The following is a 19624-nucleotide window of genomic DNA, read 5'->3' as shown; positions in this document are numbered from 1 at the left end:
ATCCTGCAAGCAGCGCGAGCCCCTTCCACCAACAAGTCGTGTAAGTGGAGAAGTTTCTGTACATGGTGTCGAGGACAGACGGGAGTGCAACCTCTAAGGGTTACTCCGGAAGAGCTTCTGCCGTATCTGCTACACCTAGCGAAGAGCGGATTATCTTTTTCATCAATAACGGTACACCTGGCAGCCATCTCTAGGTTCACGAGGAGAAGTAAGTCGTCTCCCTTGTTTAGTGACAGGTTGGTGAAACCCTTCATGAGGGTTTTGTTCCGGACCTTCCCTCCGGTTAAACGTTTTCCACCAACGTGGAGCCTGAATATGATGCTAGCAGGGTTAATGAAACCACCCTTTGAACCAATGGCCACATTGTCGATTAAGTTCTTGTCATGGAAAGTGGCCTTTCTAATGGCTATAACATCAGCTAGGCGGATCTCGGAGTTGCAAGCTTTGGTCATAGACCCTCCGTACCTAAAGGTTTTTTTTAGGACAAAGTGGTTCTGTCAACGAATCCTCGTTTCATTCCAAAAGTTCCTACGGCTTATCATAAGCACTCATTGTTAGGCAGAAACCTGTGCAGTTCCCTTAATGACCACTGCAACAGATTTAAGACTACAGGTGTTGGCAGTAAACCCACTTGGTAGCAGTCTGTACCACCCAGATTTACCTGGTAGCTGTGGCTGAGCAGTCAGACTTCCCTCAAGAAGTTAGGCAGTATGCAAAGTATACTCAATAGGCACTCAGATACAATAATACAAGCAAACACTGACCAGAGCTTTGGTATCAAAGTATATAATTATTTATTTAAAAACACAGTTGAAACACTCCAGCACTCTTATTGTAACATCTCCTACACACAGTTACTTTACCCTATTAGAAAAATCACAGTAAAACACCACTTATTTTCATACAGAGGTGAGCGCATAACTAGATTGCACTCTAATAAGTTTGTGAAAAAGGGAGGGAAAAAGACAGAATATGAAGAGGTACACCACTCTACGATTCAAGAACACTGTTAGCAAGGCAGAGAGCGAAAAGTCACTGGTGAGCCAAAGTCCAAAGGCTGGGCCCACTCTTAGAGAGAGCAGAGCACAAATGCGCCCAAGATCACAGTTACACTAGGCTTAAAGTCTTGCAGAGGGTTCAGAGTTTAGAGAGGCTTAGAAAAGTTTAGCCACGGTGTCCCAGGCTAACCCGGGTTCGAAAGCCGGGGGCTAAATCTACCCCGTACAGTCGGTAGCAAGTGAAGCCAGGCGGGACACGGTACCTTAAGTGGGAAGGATCCTCCAGCGGTGGCAGTTGTTCCTGGTAGTGGGTGCAAGTTGCGTCGTCGTCCAGGGGAAGAGAAGATCTCGACTTGGAGGAAAGATGAAGGTCGTTGCACTACCAGGGCAGAAATCAGCCTTGGAGTTTTCCGGTTAAAGGTGGTACCTTTGTCTCGCGGTCGTGGTAAAACGTGGTATCCCGGTTGCCGGGGTGCTTGGCACGGGCAAGGCGGCCACGAGATACGTCGGGAAAGCGAAAAGACGGTGAAACTGGTTATACCCACCAGTTAAAGGAAGAAGACTCTCCGGCGGGAGATCTCCTCTGTCGTTGGGAAAAGTGGTGAGACGGTCCAGCAGGGCTCCACCGGTAGTGGTGTCGTGGCAGGTCGGCTCAGCTTCTCCCTCATCAGATTCTTAGGTCCTGTGGCGACTTCTGAAGTTTCAGTCCCCAAAGCCCTGCTTTTATGCAGCAAACCCCCTATCACTCAGCCTAGCTGTCACTCAAACATGCTAAGTGGTGAGCCGGCCAGCTCACCACTTGGGCCAATTAGGACGGAGTGCGACTTGAGTTGCCTAGGCAACTCAGTCCAGGGTGCCTAAATTCCCCTCCACCCCTCCTAAGTACCCCAGATATAGTGGCACCACTGTGGAGGGCTTCTGTGGAGAAGCCTGCCAAAAAGTGGAACAAAGGGCTCGACTTGGTTTGGAGTCACAGAAGGGAACACAAACGCCATTTTAGAATCAAGTTTTGGCAAAAAATACCAACCGGAGAATTAATATTAATTAAATAAACCGGCGGTATGTTCGAGGCTACCGTAAATAATTAAATAAAGATAGTAGCCTAAAACCATGGGAAATCCCATAGGAAAATATTTGCGGTTGAATATAAAAAGTAGTATCCACTGCCACCAGCCAAAACTCGATCAGGGGGGACAGAGACGTGCCCCCGACTAACAGACCCCGGGGCAATTGAATTGCCCCAGCCAGTACGTCCACAATATGATGGTTTGTACTGGTTCTGTTCAGAATTTAAGACTAGTAAAGTCAATGGTGACTTTACATGCCGTGGGAGACAGTAGTCAGTCCCAGGGTATGGAGTCTATACTGGGGGGTCACTATGACACCCCTGTGTCACTGCACTGAGGGTGCTGTGTAACACACATCACAAAAACACATGAAGCCCTATGGAGTAAAAGACCCCATAGCCCATTAAACACATCTAGATTCAAAGAAACGCACTCAAATCATGCCCAAGAGTGAGGGTAAAAGAGTCTCTCTTGGCAGGAGAAAAAAATAAAACCCCAAAAATCCAGCAAAGCTGCTGGGGGGACTCACTAGGTTAGGAAACTCAGCCTAAACAGAGAATTCACCCTAACACTCGTCCATTGTCCTGCCCACCTTTTTTGCGACCCTCCCCCCCTCGGCTGCGGAAAAAGTCCTACATACCTTGGACGTCAAGAGAGCTCTAAAATGTTACCTTCATCGGACTCAGCAACTTAGATCTACGCAACAACTCTTCGCTGCATATGGTCCTTCAGCAAAAGGAAAAGCAATTTCAAAGCAGGGACTGGCCCGATGGGTCTCGTCGACGATTGCCTTCTGTCATTCAAAAGCAGGGAAAACCGCTACAAGGACGTCCGAGAGCTCATTCCACAAGGGCAACTTCGTCGACGGCGTTGTGGGCAGGAATCCCGCTGACACATTTGCCAGGCGGCGGCATGGTCAGTGCCTCACACATTTACCCGCCACTACTGCCTCGAACGGCAGCATGCGGACGAAATACAAATGGGAAGAGCAGTCTTGCGCCATCTGTTTCAATAAGGTAAGCCCTTTTCAAGAAGGGTCTGTGCTTATTTTGACATATGTATATATGGATGTATATAAGGATGTATATATATTTGTGTATATAGGTATTGATCTGTGCATGTACTGTTGCACATTTTCAATGGGCATCCTATGTAAGCGTGGTTCGCTATACATATGCTTGGGAGGTTACTGGATTGCATTCACACCTCTTTTTCAGGATCACTGCTGGGCATTCTATTCTAAGCATGTGAATCCATTAAAGATCCAATGCTGGAGAAGGGAATAGTTTCTTACCTGTAACTCCATTTCTCCAGCATTGGTATCTTACATAGATTCACATGCGCCCGCCGGCCTCCCCGGAATGCAATCGTCTTTTATATCTAGGCTTCACCCCATTCTGCTTTGGAGGGGTTGAAATCTGAAGGGAGCCGCGGGGGCGGGGCATTTATACCACTACGTCCTAGTGGGGCATGCGTGCCTGGGCCCAAAACGACATATATCGGAAACAAAAGTGTTGAACGTTTTCCTATGGGAAACGACTTTATAAGTGTACCGAGGGTTCCCAGTCTGTCGACGGGGAATATTCTAAGCATGTGAATCCATGAAAGATACCAATGCTGGAGAAATGGAGTTACAGGTAAGAAACTATTCCCTTCTCAGACATTTCACTCTGGCCACTCACCGAAACACGCCACCAACACATGGCCTACCTTCCCACGTTCCACAGGTGTCCCGATGAAAAAGGCACCTCATGTGTGGGTGCACCTACCTAGACGCAAAAGGAAAAAGGCTAAACCACTTGTAACCCCCAAATGGTTTGGGGAGACAACCTACAGATTTGGGCCTAGGGTGTTGAAGCCAGCAAGGAAAACCGGGAACCTCATGCATTTCCCAAAAGAGGACACCCGTGAGAATCCACAGAGGTCTGACTTGTGCAAATCGCCCCAGAATTTATTACCCAGAACCCCTGGCAAAGTCCAAATTTGGGGGAGAAAACACAATTTCCGCACATTTCACTCTGGTCACCCACCGAAACGCCAACAACACATGGCCTACCGTCCTCCGTTTCCACAGGTGTCCTGACAAACGGTAAATCACATGTGTGAGTGCACCTACCTGGGCGCAAAGGGGAAAGCCTAAAATAGGCTAATCCCAAGTCTTTTCGGACAGCAGAATTTGAGGAATTTTGCTGAAGCGCACACCATACAGATATGGGCCTAGGGTGTTAAAGCCACCAAGGAAAACGGAGAACCCGATGCATTTCCGAAAAGAGGACACCCATGGGAATCCGCAAAGGTCGGACTTGCGTAAAACGGCCCAGAATTTATTACCCAAAACGCTTCCATGAGGCTGCAAAGTGCATCTTTAATCTCCTCATCCGGATCCTCGTGTGTGGCACGACCAGGAGGAACACTGCCATGATACCCAGTAGGGGTTTATAGTCCTTGCATCAAATTCTTTACATCTAATACCTTTCCATCTAAAGCATTAGCATCGAAAATATAAGCATCAAATGCATTTTTTTTTTGCGGGTGGGGGGGGGGGGGGAAGAACTCCGCCAACCCCCGTTTGTTAACTTTTAAAACCCACCACAATACAAATTAACCCTTTACCACCAAAAAAAAATGCATTTGATGCATTTTTTTTCTATGCAAATGCCTCAATGCAAATGTCTTCAATGATGAGGCATTTGATGCAAAGACCAGATACCCCCAGTAGGTGTTACTACCAAGCCGAGGTCACTGCTCTGGTAAGGAATTGGTAGTGGCCATAATCTTGTCCTCCGAGGGAAAATACTTCTCGGAGTGAGGCCCAGGAAGGTGAGGCTCTGCGTGGGCTGCAGCGGAGACTTCTTGAGGTTTATAGTAAACCCCAGGTTGTGGAGTGTGCTCATAAGCGTGGAGGAAGTGTGGGTAACCCCCCTCCAGGAATCTCGCCCTGACGAGCCAGTCGTCCAGGTACGGGTAGACGTGGTGGCCCTCAGGAGGGCTTCCACTGCTTTTGAGTCTGGTAAATACCCTGGAGGCTGAGTTGAGGCCAAAGGGTAGCACCTTGTACTGGAAATGACAGCCTATGATCCTGAAGCGTAGGAAGGAGTGATGAGGCTGCCAAATCAGGACGTGTATGTAGGCATCCTTCAGATCCAGGGAGCACATCCAGTCTCCCCTGTCTAGTATCTCCGCAATGAGTGCTAGCGTAACCATTTTGAATTTCTGAAGAGGGGGAGGTTGAGGGTGGATGGGTCCAACACAACCCAGGCCAGCCTGGTTCTTTTGTATGGCACAAATCCTGGAATAGAAGCCTAATCATCTCTGGGAGGCCGGTGGTACTTCCACTGCTTGGCTCTCAACGAATGACCGGTACTTCGTCAACAGAGTTGCCGCCGCAATCTGTGGGGGGGAGGAGGGAGGTATCGGTAGGCAGTACCCCTTGGATACTACAGAGAGGATTCAGGGCTCCGCAAACCTGAAATGCACGTGAGAGGCAAGTCTGCCACCCACTGCAGACACGTGGACCCATAGGGATGAGTCCTGCCTTTTTACGGTCTGAGGCTTCTCCTGAGGGGGACTGGAAGAAGCCCTTGCTCACCCTCCACCCCCCTTCTTTTTGCTGCTTGCCCTCGTATTGACTTGGCAAGCGGTCAGGTTGTCACAACCTCCGTGCCTGGAATCCCCGGTACCCGCCAAACGCCCACCTCTTGTTGGAGCGCTCATGCGACTGGGTGTACGCCTGGGGCATGGCCTTAGTCAGGATAGATAGACTTTGCAATTTGCGAGCTGTTTGCTGTTCTTATCTATTTCCTCGTCAGTGATAGAGTGGAAGAGGTCACTACCCTCGAACGGAAGGTCCAATATGCGATCATGGCCTCTTAATAGCCCAAAGCCAGGCTGTCCTTCTTGCGTCCTTGGCGATGCAGATGGCGCGGCAAAAGGCATTGATGTAGGTTACGGTGGACTCCATAATGTCTTGTGCTACCAGTCTGGATTCTCCTAGACCTGCCTTGAAGCGTGCATGGCTCTGCACTGGAAGTTCCGGAAGGAAGTCCATTTCCCGCCACAGCCCCTGGTTAGCGGCTGCCAGCATGGCTTCTGCTTTGGCCTGACGCAGGTGCCGGAGGTGTTGGAGTACAGCTTCTTCCTGTATGCCTCAAAGGTCGTCTCCTTGCCTAGCAGCGCAGAGGATGAGGTGGTCTAGGACGACTGAGGCTTAGAGTAGAATGGTGCTGCAGCGATCACCAAAGAATACGGCTGGGAGTGCATTGATCACAAGAGTGCATCCCCCTTCCATCTGTCTATACTTGGCATTGAGGCGCCGATTGACAGGTTGGGCCGAGTGTGGCTTGAGCCATCTCTTTTTGGTCAGAGCAACGACTTCCTTCTGCACCGGGATACCCTTCTTGGTAGGGGGGTCTTAGGGTGAGGACTTCTACAAAGACCCCCTCTTTGGGCTGCTCTACATCGGGTTGAGGAAGGCCCAGATATTCTGCCAAACCTGCAAGCCTGTCGTGGAAGGCCTTGACTGATTACGGCGTGTCAGGGTCCTCTTCCTCGTCTGTATACACCAGTGTGTCTGGCTTATCTGGAGCGGCAGGACGGGTGCTGGGCACCGTGGGCCCGGGCATGGAGACCGGAGCCTGCTGCTGGACCGCCTGAGCTGTGACAGGCTGGGGAGCCGGAATTGAAGGAGCTGGCGGGGCCAGCGGAGACTGCCTGCAGTGCCGGACCAATGGGAGAAATGACTATGGGTGCCCGTGGAGTGACCGGGGGTCCCTGACTGCATCCCGTAGGATGGCCCCCATCTGGGGGGGTTCACATCAGTTACAGGAACCTTTTGAACAATCTGTCGTCGGAGGCAGAAGAGGTGGCAGGAAATGGTGACGGAGTGGCTGGGGTCTGCTGGGGCCGGAGCACACTGTCTAGGTTGCAGGGGAAACCTGCCCTGCGCTGCTGATGGATAAACCGTAGGCCACATACCTGGCTGACACAAGTCCCACCTTGAAACTTGTTCGCCTGCCTGCTCTGTTCCTAGGAGTGGCTTCGGATTGGGCGGGCATGTGTCTGGCACAGCGGCCATTTTCTTTGAGCTGCCTATCACGTGCCAAAGCCGTGGTGCTTGGATCCCTGGGCCCAGCCTCCTTCAAGACTCTTGGTAGTGGAGCATGAGGCCTACCCGACACCTTGGTCTAGGCCTGGAAGGCGTATTACCCTTTGCATTGTCGCTGATAGTGCTGCGTGTAGGCGCCCCCTCTGATATTGAGCCGATACTAAGGCTTTGCTATTCTGGTGCACACCCGGAAAAACAACCTTGCAGTCTCTCAGCACTGATTTCGTAAGGATCTGACGACCCTTCGGCCGTGGGGCTAGGGGCTGGACTGGCCTTGGTGCGTGTGCTGGTACCAGACCCTGAGAGGTTCCTCCGCTTGGGCGTTTCATTGGGATGGAGTCGCCCTTACGGGGTGCGATTGGAAAATAGCGGCCCTCATTTGGGCCTCGATCTCTGCTTGACTAAGTTCAAGTCCTCTGGAGGCGACCTTTCGAAGTGCTCCCTCCACCCATCTAGCCTGTTCTTCAGTGCGTGTGGAATCGGTGCATCGCACGCGGTACAACCTTGGCAGCCGTTGTCAGGGCCAAGGCAGCAGAGGCTAAGAGCGTGGGGGGGGGTGGTCATACGTATGTAAGAGCCCCTAACAGGCTGGACACCTGCTGAAGCACGCTGAAGTCAACATGCGCCGGGGAGGAGCGTAACACCGGAGGACAGAGTACTTGAATGACAAAAAAATAATTTGGGGGAAGAGCGTGTGGTGTTACAAGGCTGAAGCCAAACCCAGGAGTGCTGGTGAAATCGGCCCATTCCTGTCGATGCGGAAAAGGGGACGGAGTGGAATCAGTGAGCAGAGTCAGGGTAGCTCATGCTCTCTGGGACGCACCCCGTTCACCTTTAAATTTAAAGGGGAATGTTTTTTCTAGTGAAAAATGGTCAGTCTCCGTCCCTAGGAAGGGACGCCCATGCAGTATGGAGGAAAGGGGACGCGATGTAAGGGTACCCTCTGCATTGTTCACAAGGCCACAGGGCCTCAATACCTCACTCTCGCTTCCTAAGTATCTTCCTTCTCAAGCTCTTCGATCATCTGCCTCCAACTCCCTCAGGGTCAGTCGCTTCTTCAAGCAAAGAGTTGGTGATAGATCTTTCTCTGGAACAGCCTCCCTGAAACTTGAGAACCATCTCTGGTTCCGAAAGCACCTCAAGACCTTCCACTTTGCACCTGCGGTCTCTCCTCCTTTCCCCTGCTGAACTCCTGACTGAAACTGCACTGGTCACTTGGCTACCCTCTGATCTTGGGCCCAGGTCCCCTCGCCCACCAGCTGCACACCTGCACTGCCTCCCGGGCAACCCCTACACTTGGTGGCTGTTTCTGTATCCCTACAGTCCCTACCAGCTCTTGACACTTGATGTCTGCACTTACCCTGTACTTGCCACTAGCTGGCCGCACTTTTACCTACTGTTTTTATTCATTCTATTTATTTTTTACTGTTTATCCTTTATTTTGCCCTGCCCCCGCCCTGTACTTTCACTTCCCCACCCTCCCCTGCGCGATCTCAATGTCACCTGGCCTAGTAAGATTGTTGCCCGTCTTCACTCTGTTCCCCCTCCCTTGCCTTGTTGCGCTTTGAAAAACATGTGTATAGGCACGTTATAAATGCCATATCATATCAGATTCGGACTTGTAAAGCATGGATTTCACATCAAGGCACATTGGAAACTAAAGATGTTATGTGCGAGTTGTCGGTGTTTGGATCAAAGTTGGGGGGCCTTACTAGAATGACAATAGGCCATCAAGAACTCTGGTTTTAGATGGGCTTCTTCATAGGAACGGTGGGAATACTGTGACCTATCCAATAAAGGCTCAACATCTCCCTGGTAGTTGTCTCCTCCCATGTGATCCTCCTTCATATAACCGCTCCAGAGTCAGGATCAGGTAGTGGCTGCAGACCTCTGGCCACATGGTCACCGCCAGGGAAATCCGAGACTCCTTTGGGTTCATCAGTACATAGTGTGCTTCTTATGTTGAAGTTAAATTTGCAGAAAATATATCATTTTGTCCATTTGTGTATGACCATGTCGTACAGATTTGTATGGATATTTATAGATTGTCTCAAACGCACAGTTAAATTCTCGTAAGTGCATGTGTTCGGCATCAGTTGGCCTGCAAACCCAAAGGTATAGCTCCTGGTAGCTGTTGGTGTCAAGCTAACCAGGTTCTTCTGGACCGCAAGCAGGAGCTAAATAGCCCCCACGAACTTCAATTTTGTAATCTGCATAAGATGGGATTTAAGACTAAGAAGAAATCGGACACAATGGTGGCTACTTTAAACATGGTCCACAGTCCCTTTTTCTTCATACGGCCCAATCTTCAGATCCCGCTGAAACACAGCTATCTCCATGCCCAGCCTGAAGGGGATGTTAAATGACTGGTGGGCAAAGCTACATGATACATTATGGCGGTGTGTGTCCAAGTATGTAGAAAAGGGGTCCATGTGCACAGTCGTACCTAATTTAGGCAAATTTTCTTTAAATTTCAGAGTTGGGGCAATTTACAATTTAGCTAATCTTAAAGAATATTTTCGGATGGCTTTATTTTTTGCTTGTCCTGATTTTGTTTGCATACACTAATTTTTACTTTTACCACTGTGGTTTCAAGACGTTAAAGGATGAAATCTTTATTACAAACAATGGTGTTTTCTTTTTCTAGAATTGATATTCATCGGAAGGAAAATGCAGGTGCAGCGGAGAAACCAATTACCTTACATTCAACTCCTGAAGGTTGCTCAGCAGCTTGCAAAATAATTATGGAAATCATGCAAAAGGAAGCCCAAGATACCAAGTTGTAAGTAAATATATTTCTTTAAGGAACTTCAATTGGCTTTTCAAAGCATGGTCAAACCTACAATAAGTCATTTTCTTTAATGCTATTTGTGTGTTTATCTACTCAAGTCCAACGTGCTGCACACTTTTCTGAGTGGAAAGCACAAATCCCACATCCTCTAAGTGGCCTTGCATTGAAAGGACCTGTGTTGGCACTAGGGTCCCTTGCTCTCAGCCCACCTCATAACATCATGAGTATCCAGTGAATTAATCTGTCTGCGCCCATCTCTTCTTCCTGTAGCCCTTGGGGGAAGAAAAGTATTAATGTTGGTAGATTTCTACCATTGAGCATTGCACCCATCCCATTAGGCAAAGTGGGTATTGCTGCAGATATGACATTTGCTCACCACTTTACTCATAATCTCTTCCTCAATTAGAATTTTCACTAAGCCAGCACAGATGCTTAAAATTGGGTAGTAGCTTCACTGGTAACATTTATTCAAGACTGCCTGCATCACCAAGGCAGTCCCAACCAAACCACTATTATAATTTGCTGAGATTTGCACCATTTCTGGAGGCCAGCGCACCACCAAAAGACATAACATTGCCAGACTGGAAATGAAGACATGCAGGAATGACAACAAAGAAACTGGCCTTTTACTGCAATGCACTACCCTTCCTAGCTCACCTGTTACCTTTGCACCCTACTTGCAACAACTGTCTGCTTCTCTTTTGTACATCACTTCATTGGGAGGGGCAGCATCTCAGTTTTGCAAAAAGGAAAATGGGTTCCATTGCCTACACCAGGGTTTCACCACTCTAACTCTCCCCGCACACTGATGCCCGTTATGTGCTATAGGGGTGGTTCTTTAGCCATCAGTCTTTTTAGAAGAGCTGAAGCCCCTTAAACTTCTAACAAAATGGTCGTATGGCTGAAAACAAAAACGTTTCAGACTCTGGGGAGCCAAATATCTCTAGAACACCAGCAAATTTGATTAATTATAAAACAAATTTTCACGCATTCCTGAGCATGGAGTTTTGTGGGTGCCGTTGGCTAGCCTTGCATATCAGCTTTGCTTCCTTAAGGAGCTGCATTTGCAATTAACTCCTGATTTTAAAGTGTGATGACCTAATGTAGATCACCACAATATACGTGGTTAAAACATTTATCTGCGTACATCGCTCATATTCGGTTGAGAGAGAGCAAATGGCCTTCTTAAATCGGTGTAAAAATATGGCCAAATTCTTTTGGAATGAAATTGTAATTGTTGGTTTTTGGTTCAAATGTGAGGTGTTTTTTTTGCTTCACGTGGGCTACTTTCCCTGGATGCTGATGCACCCTCTCTCCTATACCAGACTCGCCCCCTCCACTCTTGCAAATCTACTAGGTTTAAAGAACTGTCTCTCAAGCCCTGCATGTGACACAGCTGAGTTTTGGCTTTTTTTTTTCAGCGTTTGAGAAATGTTAATGCACATATATGGTTACCATTTTTCTGTGGGTGTAGGAGTGATGAAACGGTGTGTTTGTATGCATTACCTGATGCTTAGGACATTTTGGCGTAGTCCCCGATTTCCAAGATACTGTTGACTTACTATCACCTGGTCTGATCAGATAGTCCCATCTCCGGTTGCTTTAGGGTATAGTCTTAGCTTCATGATCAACATGTTTTTTTTTTCTGTGTTCATCCAAGGACTAAGCTGAAAAATAATTGTATCTACAAACCAGGACAACTGGAAACCTTTAAATGGGACTAGTTTGCGGTGTTCACAAGGGGTTTATAGCGGCATGAGACAGTCTGTTTCTTCTACTGCCGCTTTGCCTAGGTGGAGCTGCAAGGATCATCCTTCGGCCTGAATGCGCCAGCACTGCACAAAGCCCACTGTGTGCTGATCCAATTAGTGTTGATTTTTGAGATTGATTGTGCATAGAACTTTGAGCCGTCTCCAGAAACAAGATCCCGCTTAATTGAGGTATCAAGAAATACACTCAGCCTAAAACTTCTTCTTTATAGTCCCTCCCTTAATAAGCCTCAAGGGGAGTAAAAGCTTTTTCTGTGCAAAGGTTAAAATATGAGAAGCATTATTCCTGTCATACTCCTTCCCATACTGGTTGGGATATGCCTGAACCGGCAGACAGTCCCGGAAGCATTTCAAAAATGTGCGGTCACTTCAAAGATTCTAGAATGGACTATACACGCAGCGTCCCCTTGTGCGCTGAACCTAACCCAAATGAATGGAGTTACCAACTGTCACCATTTATTCCTGGTTTTTCAAACCTTCCGGTCGGCCAGGAACCAGTTAACTGCTGTCCCCTCTCCATTTTCTGTCCGCTGTGTTAACAAATTACTGCCCTTGATGCTTTGGATTGTTTTTGTCAAAGGTCTTCTTTCCCAATTAGTCTTTGAATTTGTATTCTTCATGCACAACTGTGACTGTTTGGTTGACTCCTTTGCAAATGTACTGTGTGAGGAGTCGGGAATGCACCTCAGAGACAAAAAGAAGAAAACTGGCTTTGGCTTTCAACATTATGCAGGTATATGGGTCCTTGCTCCAGAAGGCTCCCTTGCCCTGGATTCCTCTTGATCCTGTGCAGATTTACTTTCAACAGTTCCTTTTGCCTTTCTTGGCTCACATCAATGTTGATGTAAAAACCGTGACTTGACTTTGTAATTGTATGTCTCTTGAACATCTGGTTCATACAATCCTTTCCTTGTTATTCTCAGGACCCCTTTGTCAAAACACTGTTCTTTACTCTTACAAAACAGTTCTGTTTGCCTGGTATACTCGCCTACCAGGACTGGTTATGTTCAGGACTGCTTATGTTCACACTCTTGTGATGGTTGCCTGGTGTACTCTCCTGCCAAGACTTATGTTTACATGGGCTTCCTGCCCTTTTCCATCATCGCACATGCACTTTGTTTGCAAATGGATCTTCCGGATATATGTTTTGGTCTTGGGTTTCCCTTCATTCGCACAATTTGCATTTATCTTCTAGGGCCTTAATTTGCAATTTGGTTCCCTTTTTATATCAAATACATTATTTCTCTCTCATTGATTTTTGAATTCATGCTGTCTTTCGGCATACTGGGCGACATGCTCCGGGGTCCCACACGGCCTCTAGGAAGACTCATCGGTGTTCATTGGCGACATTGTATGCTCCTGCAGTTAACCAGAAAAGCACTTTCATCTGTTTCCATCTTGTGACTGCCTCTGCTGCTTTTCTTCAGTTCTTGCAGCTACCACTTCCAGCATCTGCTTCTCTTGGCACCAGTAAGGTAGGCACTGCTCTTGATCACCTGCGAACGCCCAGGAGTCCCTTGCTAATGCCTGGCGCCCTCACAGCGTGTCGTCCTTAATCTGCAGCCTTCTCCTTTGCTGATCCTCCTGGCTCCACCATGCCGGTTCTCGCACTGCGATCTCCTCAGCCTCACGGAGAGCCGCCATTCTCTCCCACCAGCAGATATTAATGTTCTGCTTCCCTTTTAAATGTCCTGGGCACAGGTGGCTGTGAGTAAACACTAGAATGCTCACTGAACTTGGGGCTTTTCTCTTTCTGTATTGCTCGATTCGTTTTCTTCTTCGGCTCAGTACGTTGGCCATTCTGGGACATGAAGTCAGGGTTTTAGAATTGGTTTGGAAGTGTTAAATAGATGTTTTCAGAAGTCTTAAATGGAAAATGATTCTTGGGTAAATGGTAGGTGGATTTGGAAAGGGCTTTTTTTTTTTTTTTTCCCTGTTCATGGGAGAAAGAGTGGGAGCAGAACAGGCCATTAAATTATTTGATATGGGAGGGTTATTTTCATAAGACAATGGGGGGTGCCATGACTCACCAGATGAAGCCATGACCTCTCTGCAGGTTGTGTCTCCCTGTGTCTTCCTCCCTCATAGCCACCCACAGGGTCAGGATCCGGTAGCAATGGCGTCCCCTAACCACGTGGTGGTCACCGCCAGGAAATCGGTGATGACTTCATCACAATACCCATCTTGGTGTCTCTAAATAATGTATAGAGGCATGTTCACACGTTCTAAAACAGATACGAAATGCATCCAGGAAGGCAGAACTTGACACTTCACAGCCGTTCCAGTGGTCAGAAGACAATGACTTTCCGAGCGAATACCTCCAAGGCTTGACAGGCTTGCTCTGATACTCTTGTAAGTTTTTCTTTGACCTATGAGTAACTAGAGCTGATGCACTTCATTGGCGATTTTCAATAGTAAATGGTGGCGATGTAGGAAGGCGCATTGGACTCCACATATTTCATGTTGGAGTTAAACCTGTTATCTGTTGACCATTATTCGCGTACTCATGAGGGCCAATGGGGAGCGTCTGGCCATTTAAGGTTGGTTTCTGTGGAGATTTTGCTCATCTTGTATACAATTCCATTTGGTCGACCCACCTTCCTTAGATTGAGGTTGCTGTGGGCAGTAACACTTCGCTAAATTTGTAACTAAGAACAAAGTCCATTCACCAACTTTCCTATGAAGTGGGTCTGTCAATCCATAGTTCATGGCCACAGGTATTTGTAATCTTGGTACGAAATCCCACATCAATGTTTTCTAAACTCTGCATCAGCCATCCTATAGGGGAAAGCTTTCACACATTTTGAAAAAATATCGACCATGATGGGTACAAACGCCAGACCACATCATTTTGGCATCTGTTTGAAATGAAGTTGGGTAGTTACAAAAGGTCCCCGTGGGGTGGGATGTGCTACAGCACCAGGATTTACTGCTTTCCAAAGGTTTCCTCAAACAGCACATAGCTTGCTCTACTGGGGACAAATGGGGCATGTCAATTTTTTGTGATGGCAGCAACCATTCCCCTTTTGCCACATGTGCAACCCCATTCTGCAGATTTTCAAAAATAAGGTATTGGCACCTTTGGTGTAACCAAGCGGCCTTCTTGGGAATGCCTAAAATAATATGTAAAGAAGCAGCCTCCAGCCTTCTTAGGTAGACTTGTAAGGTTTATTACCAGCTCTTCTGATATTTTACAAGCAGTTACTTAAGTTGCAAATATGTTACTAGTAGGACAATCCACACCGGCTGCATCACCCTGGCCTGGAACCCTCATCCATGCATTCTGACATTCAGGCATCAACACTCCACATGACACAGGTTTTTTTTTTGGATCCGTTTCTGGAAAGCGGATTAGGGCCTGAGAGCAAGAAAAGCAGCTTCTTTAGCAGCAGTCTAAGCTTTTCTTACAACCTTGTCTTGTAAATATTGTTGAGACCTGCTTTTTTACAACTGGGATTCAAAGCTGCTAGTCTTTGCCCGTCTGATTTCGCAACAGAACCAGCCATGTATATGACCATACTCCATGTGCACAGGGTTTAACTACTCTGAGCACATGACTAACTGCCTTCTCACTCTGTCTTTACCGCCGATAGCATTCACATTGGGACCTGCATCAAACTCATGACACCTTCATCTGAATGGCATCTGCATTGTCTTACAGCACTTTCAAGGTCTCTGATGTGAGACAGCATGTTCTTGCTTTTATGGGAAGGGGGGGGGGGAATTAGTTTGATTTCGGACTAAGGCAAGCTTTTCTAGAAAGACTGCAAATACACACTTGTTTCCATCTTGTGGGTTCATGCCACAAAGATCCACGCGCATGAACATCTATCGATTACATACGGCGATAGAAAATGCGCCCACCATTCAGGGTCCACTAGCCCTGTTGGCGGTAGACTTTGGGTATTACCACTATAGTGGCTTGTCTCAGATCTCGTGGGAGGAATCCCTCGCTGTGGGAAGTTTCATACATTTTTAATAGATGTGGTGTAATTATGTTTGTACCCATTTTTTTCCACACCTCTACCGGGAAGCCGTTGGGCCCCGGGGTTTTCCCAGGTTGGAGGTCCGCTATCGCTACGGACAATTCGTCCTCCGTGATATTCGTGTCTAGGAGGGCAGTTTGTTCGGGTGTTAGAGAGGGAAAGGGTAACTTCCGCTAGGATTGTGGTATCAATGGGGGAGATCGGTGCTTTGTAGAGCTCCCTATAATAGGAGGCGAACCCCTCCGATGTCCCGTCCGAGGTTAAGTGTGTCCCCCGGTGTCCTAATCGCTCTGACATGTCTGAGCCCTTCATCTCGCTTCTCCAGCCATGCCAGCATTTTGCCCGCTTTATCCCCAGTTTCGTACACTCTTGCCCGCATTGCTGCGTGCGCCTGTTTGGCTTTGTCGAGGGCGATATTCTGCAGTTTTTGTGCTAGTTGCAATGCCCAGAGAGATTCCGGTTGGCCTTGGGATATATGGATTGCCTCTGCACTCGCAATTCTGCTTCCTGGATTAATTTCGCTTGTTTTTTCTTATGGGCCGCAATCCAAGAGATAAGTTCCCCCCTTAATACCGGTTTATATGCTTCCCATACAGTTGTTGGGCTGCCTACAGAGTGTTAGTTCACTTCAAAGTACAATTCTGTAGTTTTTTTTTGTACATGCTCCAACAGTTCTGGGAAACCCAGGTAGTAACTGTTCAGCCGCCAGGTAGGTGGGGGGGAGGGTCGGTCTATCAGTGTTGATTTCTATCATGAGTCGGGAGTGGTCCGATATGCCCCTGGGTAGGAATTGCGCTGCACTTACTAGGTGTATTTCAGATGTTGGCAGAAAAAAGTAGTCCAGCCTTGATAATGAGGCATGTGCCCCAGATAGGAACGAGTATTCCCTCGTGTCAGGGTGTAGGTGCCTCCACACATCTTTCAGTCCCATGGCATCCGTAAATGTGGCTAATTTAGTGCGCATGGAGGGGTTTCTCGCGCGGACATGTGTGCGATCAAGATCCAGGTTCATTACCTTATTGAAGTCTCCCCCCACTATCACCAAGCTCGAGGGATCTGCACTGATTATGGGTGTTAAGTCGTCGATTAGGGAGGTAAATCAGGTCAGTGGGCATAAATGGCTAACAGGGACATGGAGCATCCCCAGAGAGTCCTAGTTATATGTACATATCTGCCTCCCGTGTCCTGTGCAACGGTTAACAGTTTGAAGAGCAATCGCCTGTGTATTAGGATCAGGGCCCCCATGGAAAAGCCGGAGTGCAATGCTATGCGGTAATTTGATCGCTTGAAAAGGTTGCAGTTCGTGCCCGCTAGGTGGGTTTCCGTTAGGAAGGCTGCGTCTGGCGCATGTCGATTCAGTTGTTGTAAAACAAGGCGCCTCTTAATGCTACTGCCCAGCCCGTTCACATTCCAGGTCATAATCTTAATGGACTTGGTGTTATTCCTGTTGTTGGATTCCATCATATCATATCAGATAGGCATTGGGCGTGGCGGGTTGTGCTGTGTATGTCGTGTGTAGTGAACTTTATCTCTCAGGTGGGAGCCAGATCCCGACCTATAGTGTGCTGTAACTTCTGTGCCCGAGTGGAGCCCCAGGCCATTTTAAAACCAGGAACTAAACAAATAACTTTTGATGCTATTTCAAACTCCTCTACCCCCTCCCCATACTCCGCCCCAACATGAAGAATATGTCGCCGGAACATCAGTCCGAGCTCGCCAATGGTTTGCAGTTAACCACTTCTACAACTGTTCCCACGTAACTAGGGGGGTGCGTGTGTCCGAAACGGCCGCTATGTTTCCTCATCCATGTCAAATACCTTGTTGATTGTTTCCATCGGATGTCGATTCTCCGCCGTGGGTCCCGCCATTTTGGGTGATCGCTGCTGCCTTGTCTCCCGTCTCAGCCGTCCCCCACAAGTGGTGGCATAATGTCATCACGGTTCGGTGGCTGGTCTGGGGGGGGGAGGGGTCTCTGGCGGAGGATTTCCAGGATGCGCGGGTCTGATTCTTCCATTCGGTCTCCAGTCGCCATCTGTGTAGTTCTGCCCACCTCCATGCCTCTTTAGGGTCAGTGAAGTGGACCGTAGTCCCTTTATGGAAAATTTTCAGTTTGGCCGGAAAGATTAGGCCATATTTGACATTTAGAGAGCGCAGCTGTCTTTTGATTTGCTCAAATGATTGCCTCGCCTTTTGCACTTCTCTTGTATAGTTTATTTATGATCATTATGGGCGATCGAGCCCCTCGTGCGTGTCATTTGCAACAATGCGTCCCGATCTCCATAATTCAGGAACCGTGGGCACTCGGTGAGCTCGTTCTATCGAAGAATTTGGTGAAGCTCTTTTTGTCGAACAGGTCGATGAGCCATTGTTCCAGGAACAGTTCCATTCAGTCGCCTTCGGCCTTCTCGGGCAAGCCTAGGATGCGTACATTGTTCCGTCTCGACCTGCCCTCTCCTTCGTCTACTCTCGCTTCTAGTACCTTCAGGCGGGTCGTGGTTCGGTGGGGTTCTTGCTCCAGGCTCCTTAGTCCATCCTCTGCCCGAGATATACGCTGCTCACCCTCACCGGTGAGGGACGTCAATTTTTGGAGATCATTGCGTAACAGCGAGACAGCCACGCTTATCCCATCGATTTTCTGTTCCATGGAGGCACAGGAATCGGCGATCGCCGCCATAATGTCCTTCAGAGAAATTGCTCCTGTTTCCTCCTCCATTGTTTCACTGCAGTCCTGCTCTATCGATGCATTCGCCGCGGAGTGGTGAATTGATCAATTTGGCTTTGAGGACCGGTTTTTCCTGGATTTTTCTTTCCCCATGTCAGAGGTCTTTACAAGGGAGTTACTGCGTAGCATGTGCTGCCAGTGAGTCCGATGAACACCTTTCGATTTGGGCGGCTGTGTGCTGGGGGCCAGTTAGGGCTTTACACAGGGACAAGTCCTGGTTTGAGGTGCCACAGGATCTTCTTTTACAGGCTTCTCACTTACACTTATGCGGTGGCGCAGCCGTGATCACTGCCCCTTCAACCGGGCCTGTCCTCGTGTGCGTCCTCTTCAGGCGTAACACTTTCTCTCTCCCGGACCGTCTGGCAGACGAGCGGGAAGCTTGCCACCCCTCGGGTGTCGGGGTGGGGGCGAGGCGGCCTTCCTCTCGCGGGCAACCCCCACGTAGCCCCGCTCCGTGCCTCACCGTCTGTTACTGTCCACCCGCACCCCCTCCGCGTCGGGACGCCCCAGGTCCGCTCTCCGCACCCCTCGTCTCCTTTAGCCGGCGTTCGTTCACAATCTCGTATCTTTGCTGCGAAGGCAGGTTTACATTGGCACGTAGCCCGGCGCCATCTTGGAATCGCTCCCTCGGGACACTTAGGGGAGATCTGTCCTCCGGACGCCTCGCCGTTGCACTTTTCGCTACGATTTTCTCACCAAAATTTGCAGCAGCGGTTCCCCTCGCCGATGGTGTGATTAATAATTGTTGTTCGACACGGATGGCAGGTGATTTAAGCAGGATGTATATAGCGGGGCCGGGAGCTCGAAGGCTCACGTCCGCACCGTTCGGTAGCTGGACACGCCCCTCTAATATATAACACATTTGAATAGTCATTACTTTCAGTGCCTCAAATCAGGGAGCAACTGAAAGGAGTAACTGTCATAAATCAAGCTCAGAGAAGAACATGCACAAACCGTGAAGGTCACATAATGTTGTGAATTGCATTACCTGTAAAAACAATTGATAACTATATTGTGTGTATTAGTGCAAGTGTACGTAAGAGGCCTTTGTGTTCTTTTTAGCCTGAAAGATGAAATATAACGCGCTACAAAGATGCAGTTCCTTTGCCAGCTTCAAATGTAGGAAACAATGAGGTTTACTTTAAAGAATTGCAGATTTAGCAAAGTGTCTCAGTAAATGACACTGC

General features: G+C 48.3%; 1 protein-coding gene across 2 annotated transcripts in view; it reads left to right on the top strand.

Annotated features, from left to right (window-relative positions):
* The window catches only part of IGF2BP3 (insulin like growth factor 2 mRNA binding protein 3), a 1445925-nt gene that overhangs the window by 685484 nt on the left and 740817 nt on the right, over nt 1-19624 (top strand). For both annotated transcript variants that reach the window (XM_069648320.1, XM_069648321.1), the window contains one exon: nt 9817-9951. In XM_069648320.1, coding sequence (XP_069504421.1) covers nt 9817-9951 — 135 coding nt within the window. The remainder of the gene's footprint in view (nt 1-9816; nt 9952-19624) is intronic.

Source organism: Ambystoma mexicanum, chromosome 2q (genome assembly GCF_040938575.1).
Source record: "Ambystoma mexicanum isolate Mex_15411 chromosome 2q, UKY_AmexF1_1, whole genome shotgun sequence".
NCBI lineage: Eukaryota > Metazoa > Chordata > Amphibia > Caudata > Ambystomatidae > Ambystoma > Ambystoma mexicanum.
This window is presented reverse-complemented; position numbering and strand designations above follow the sequence as displayed.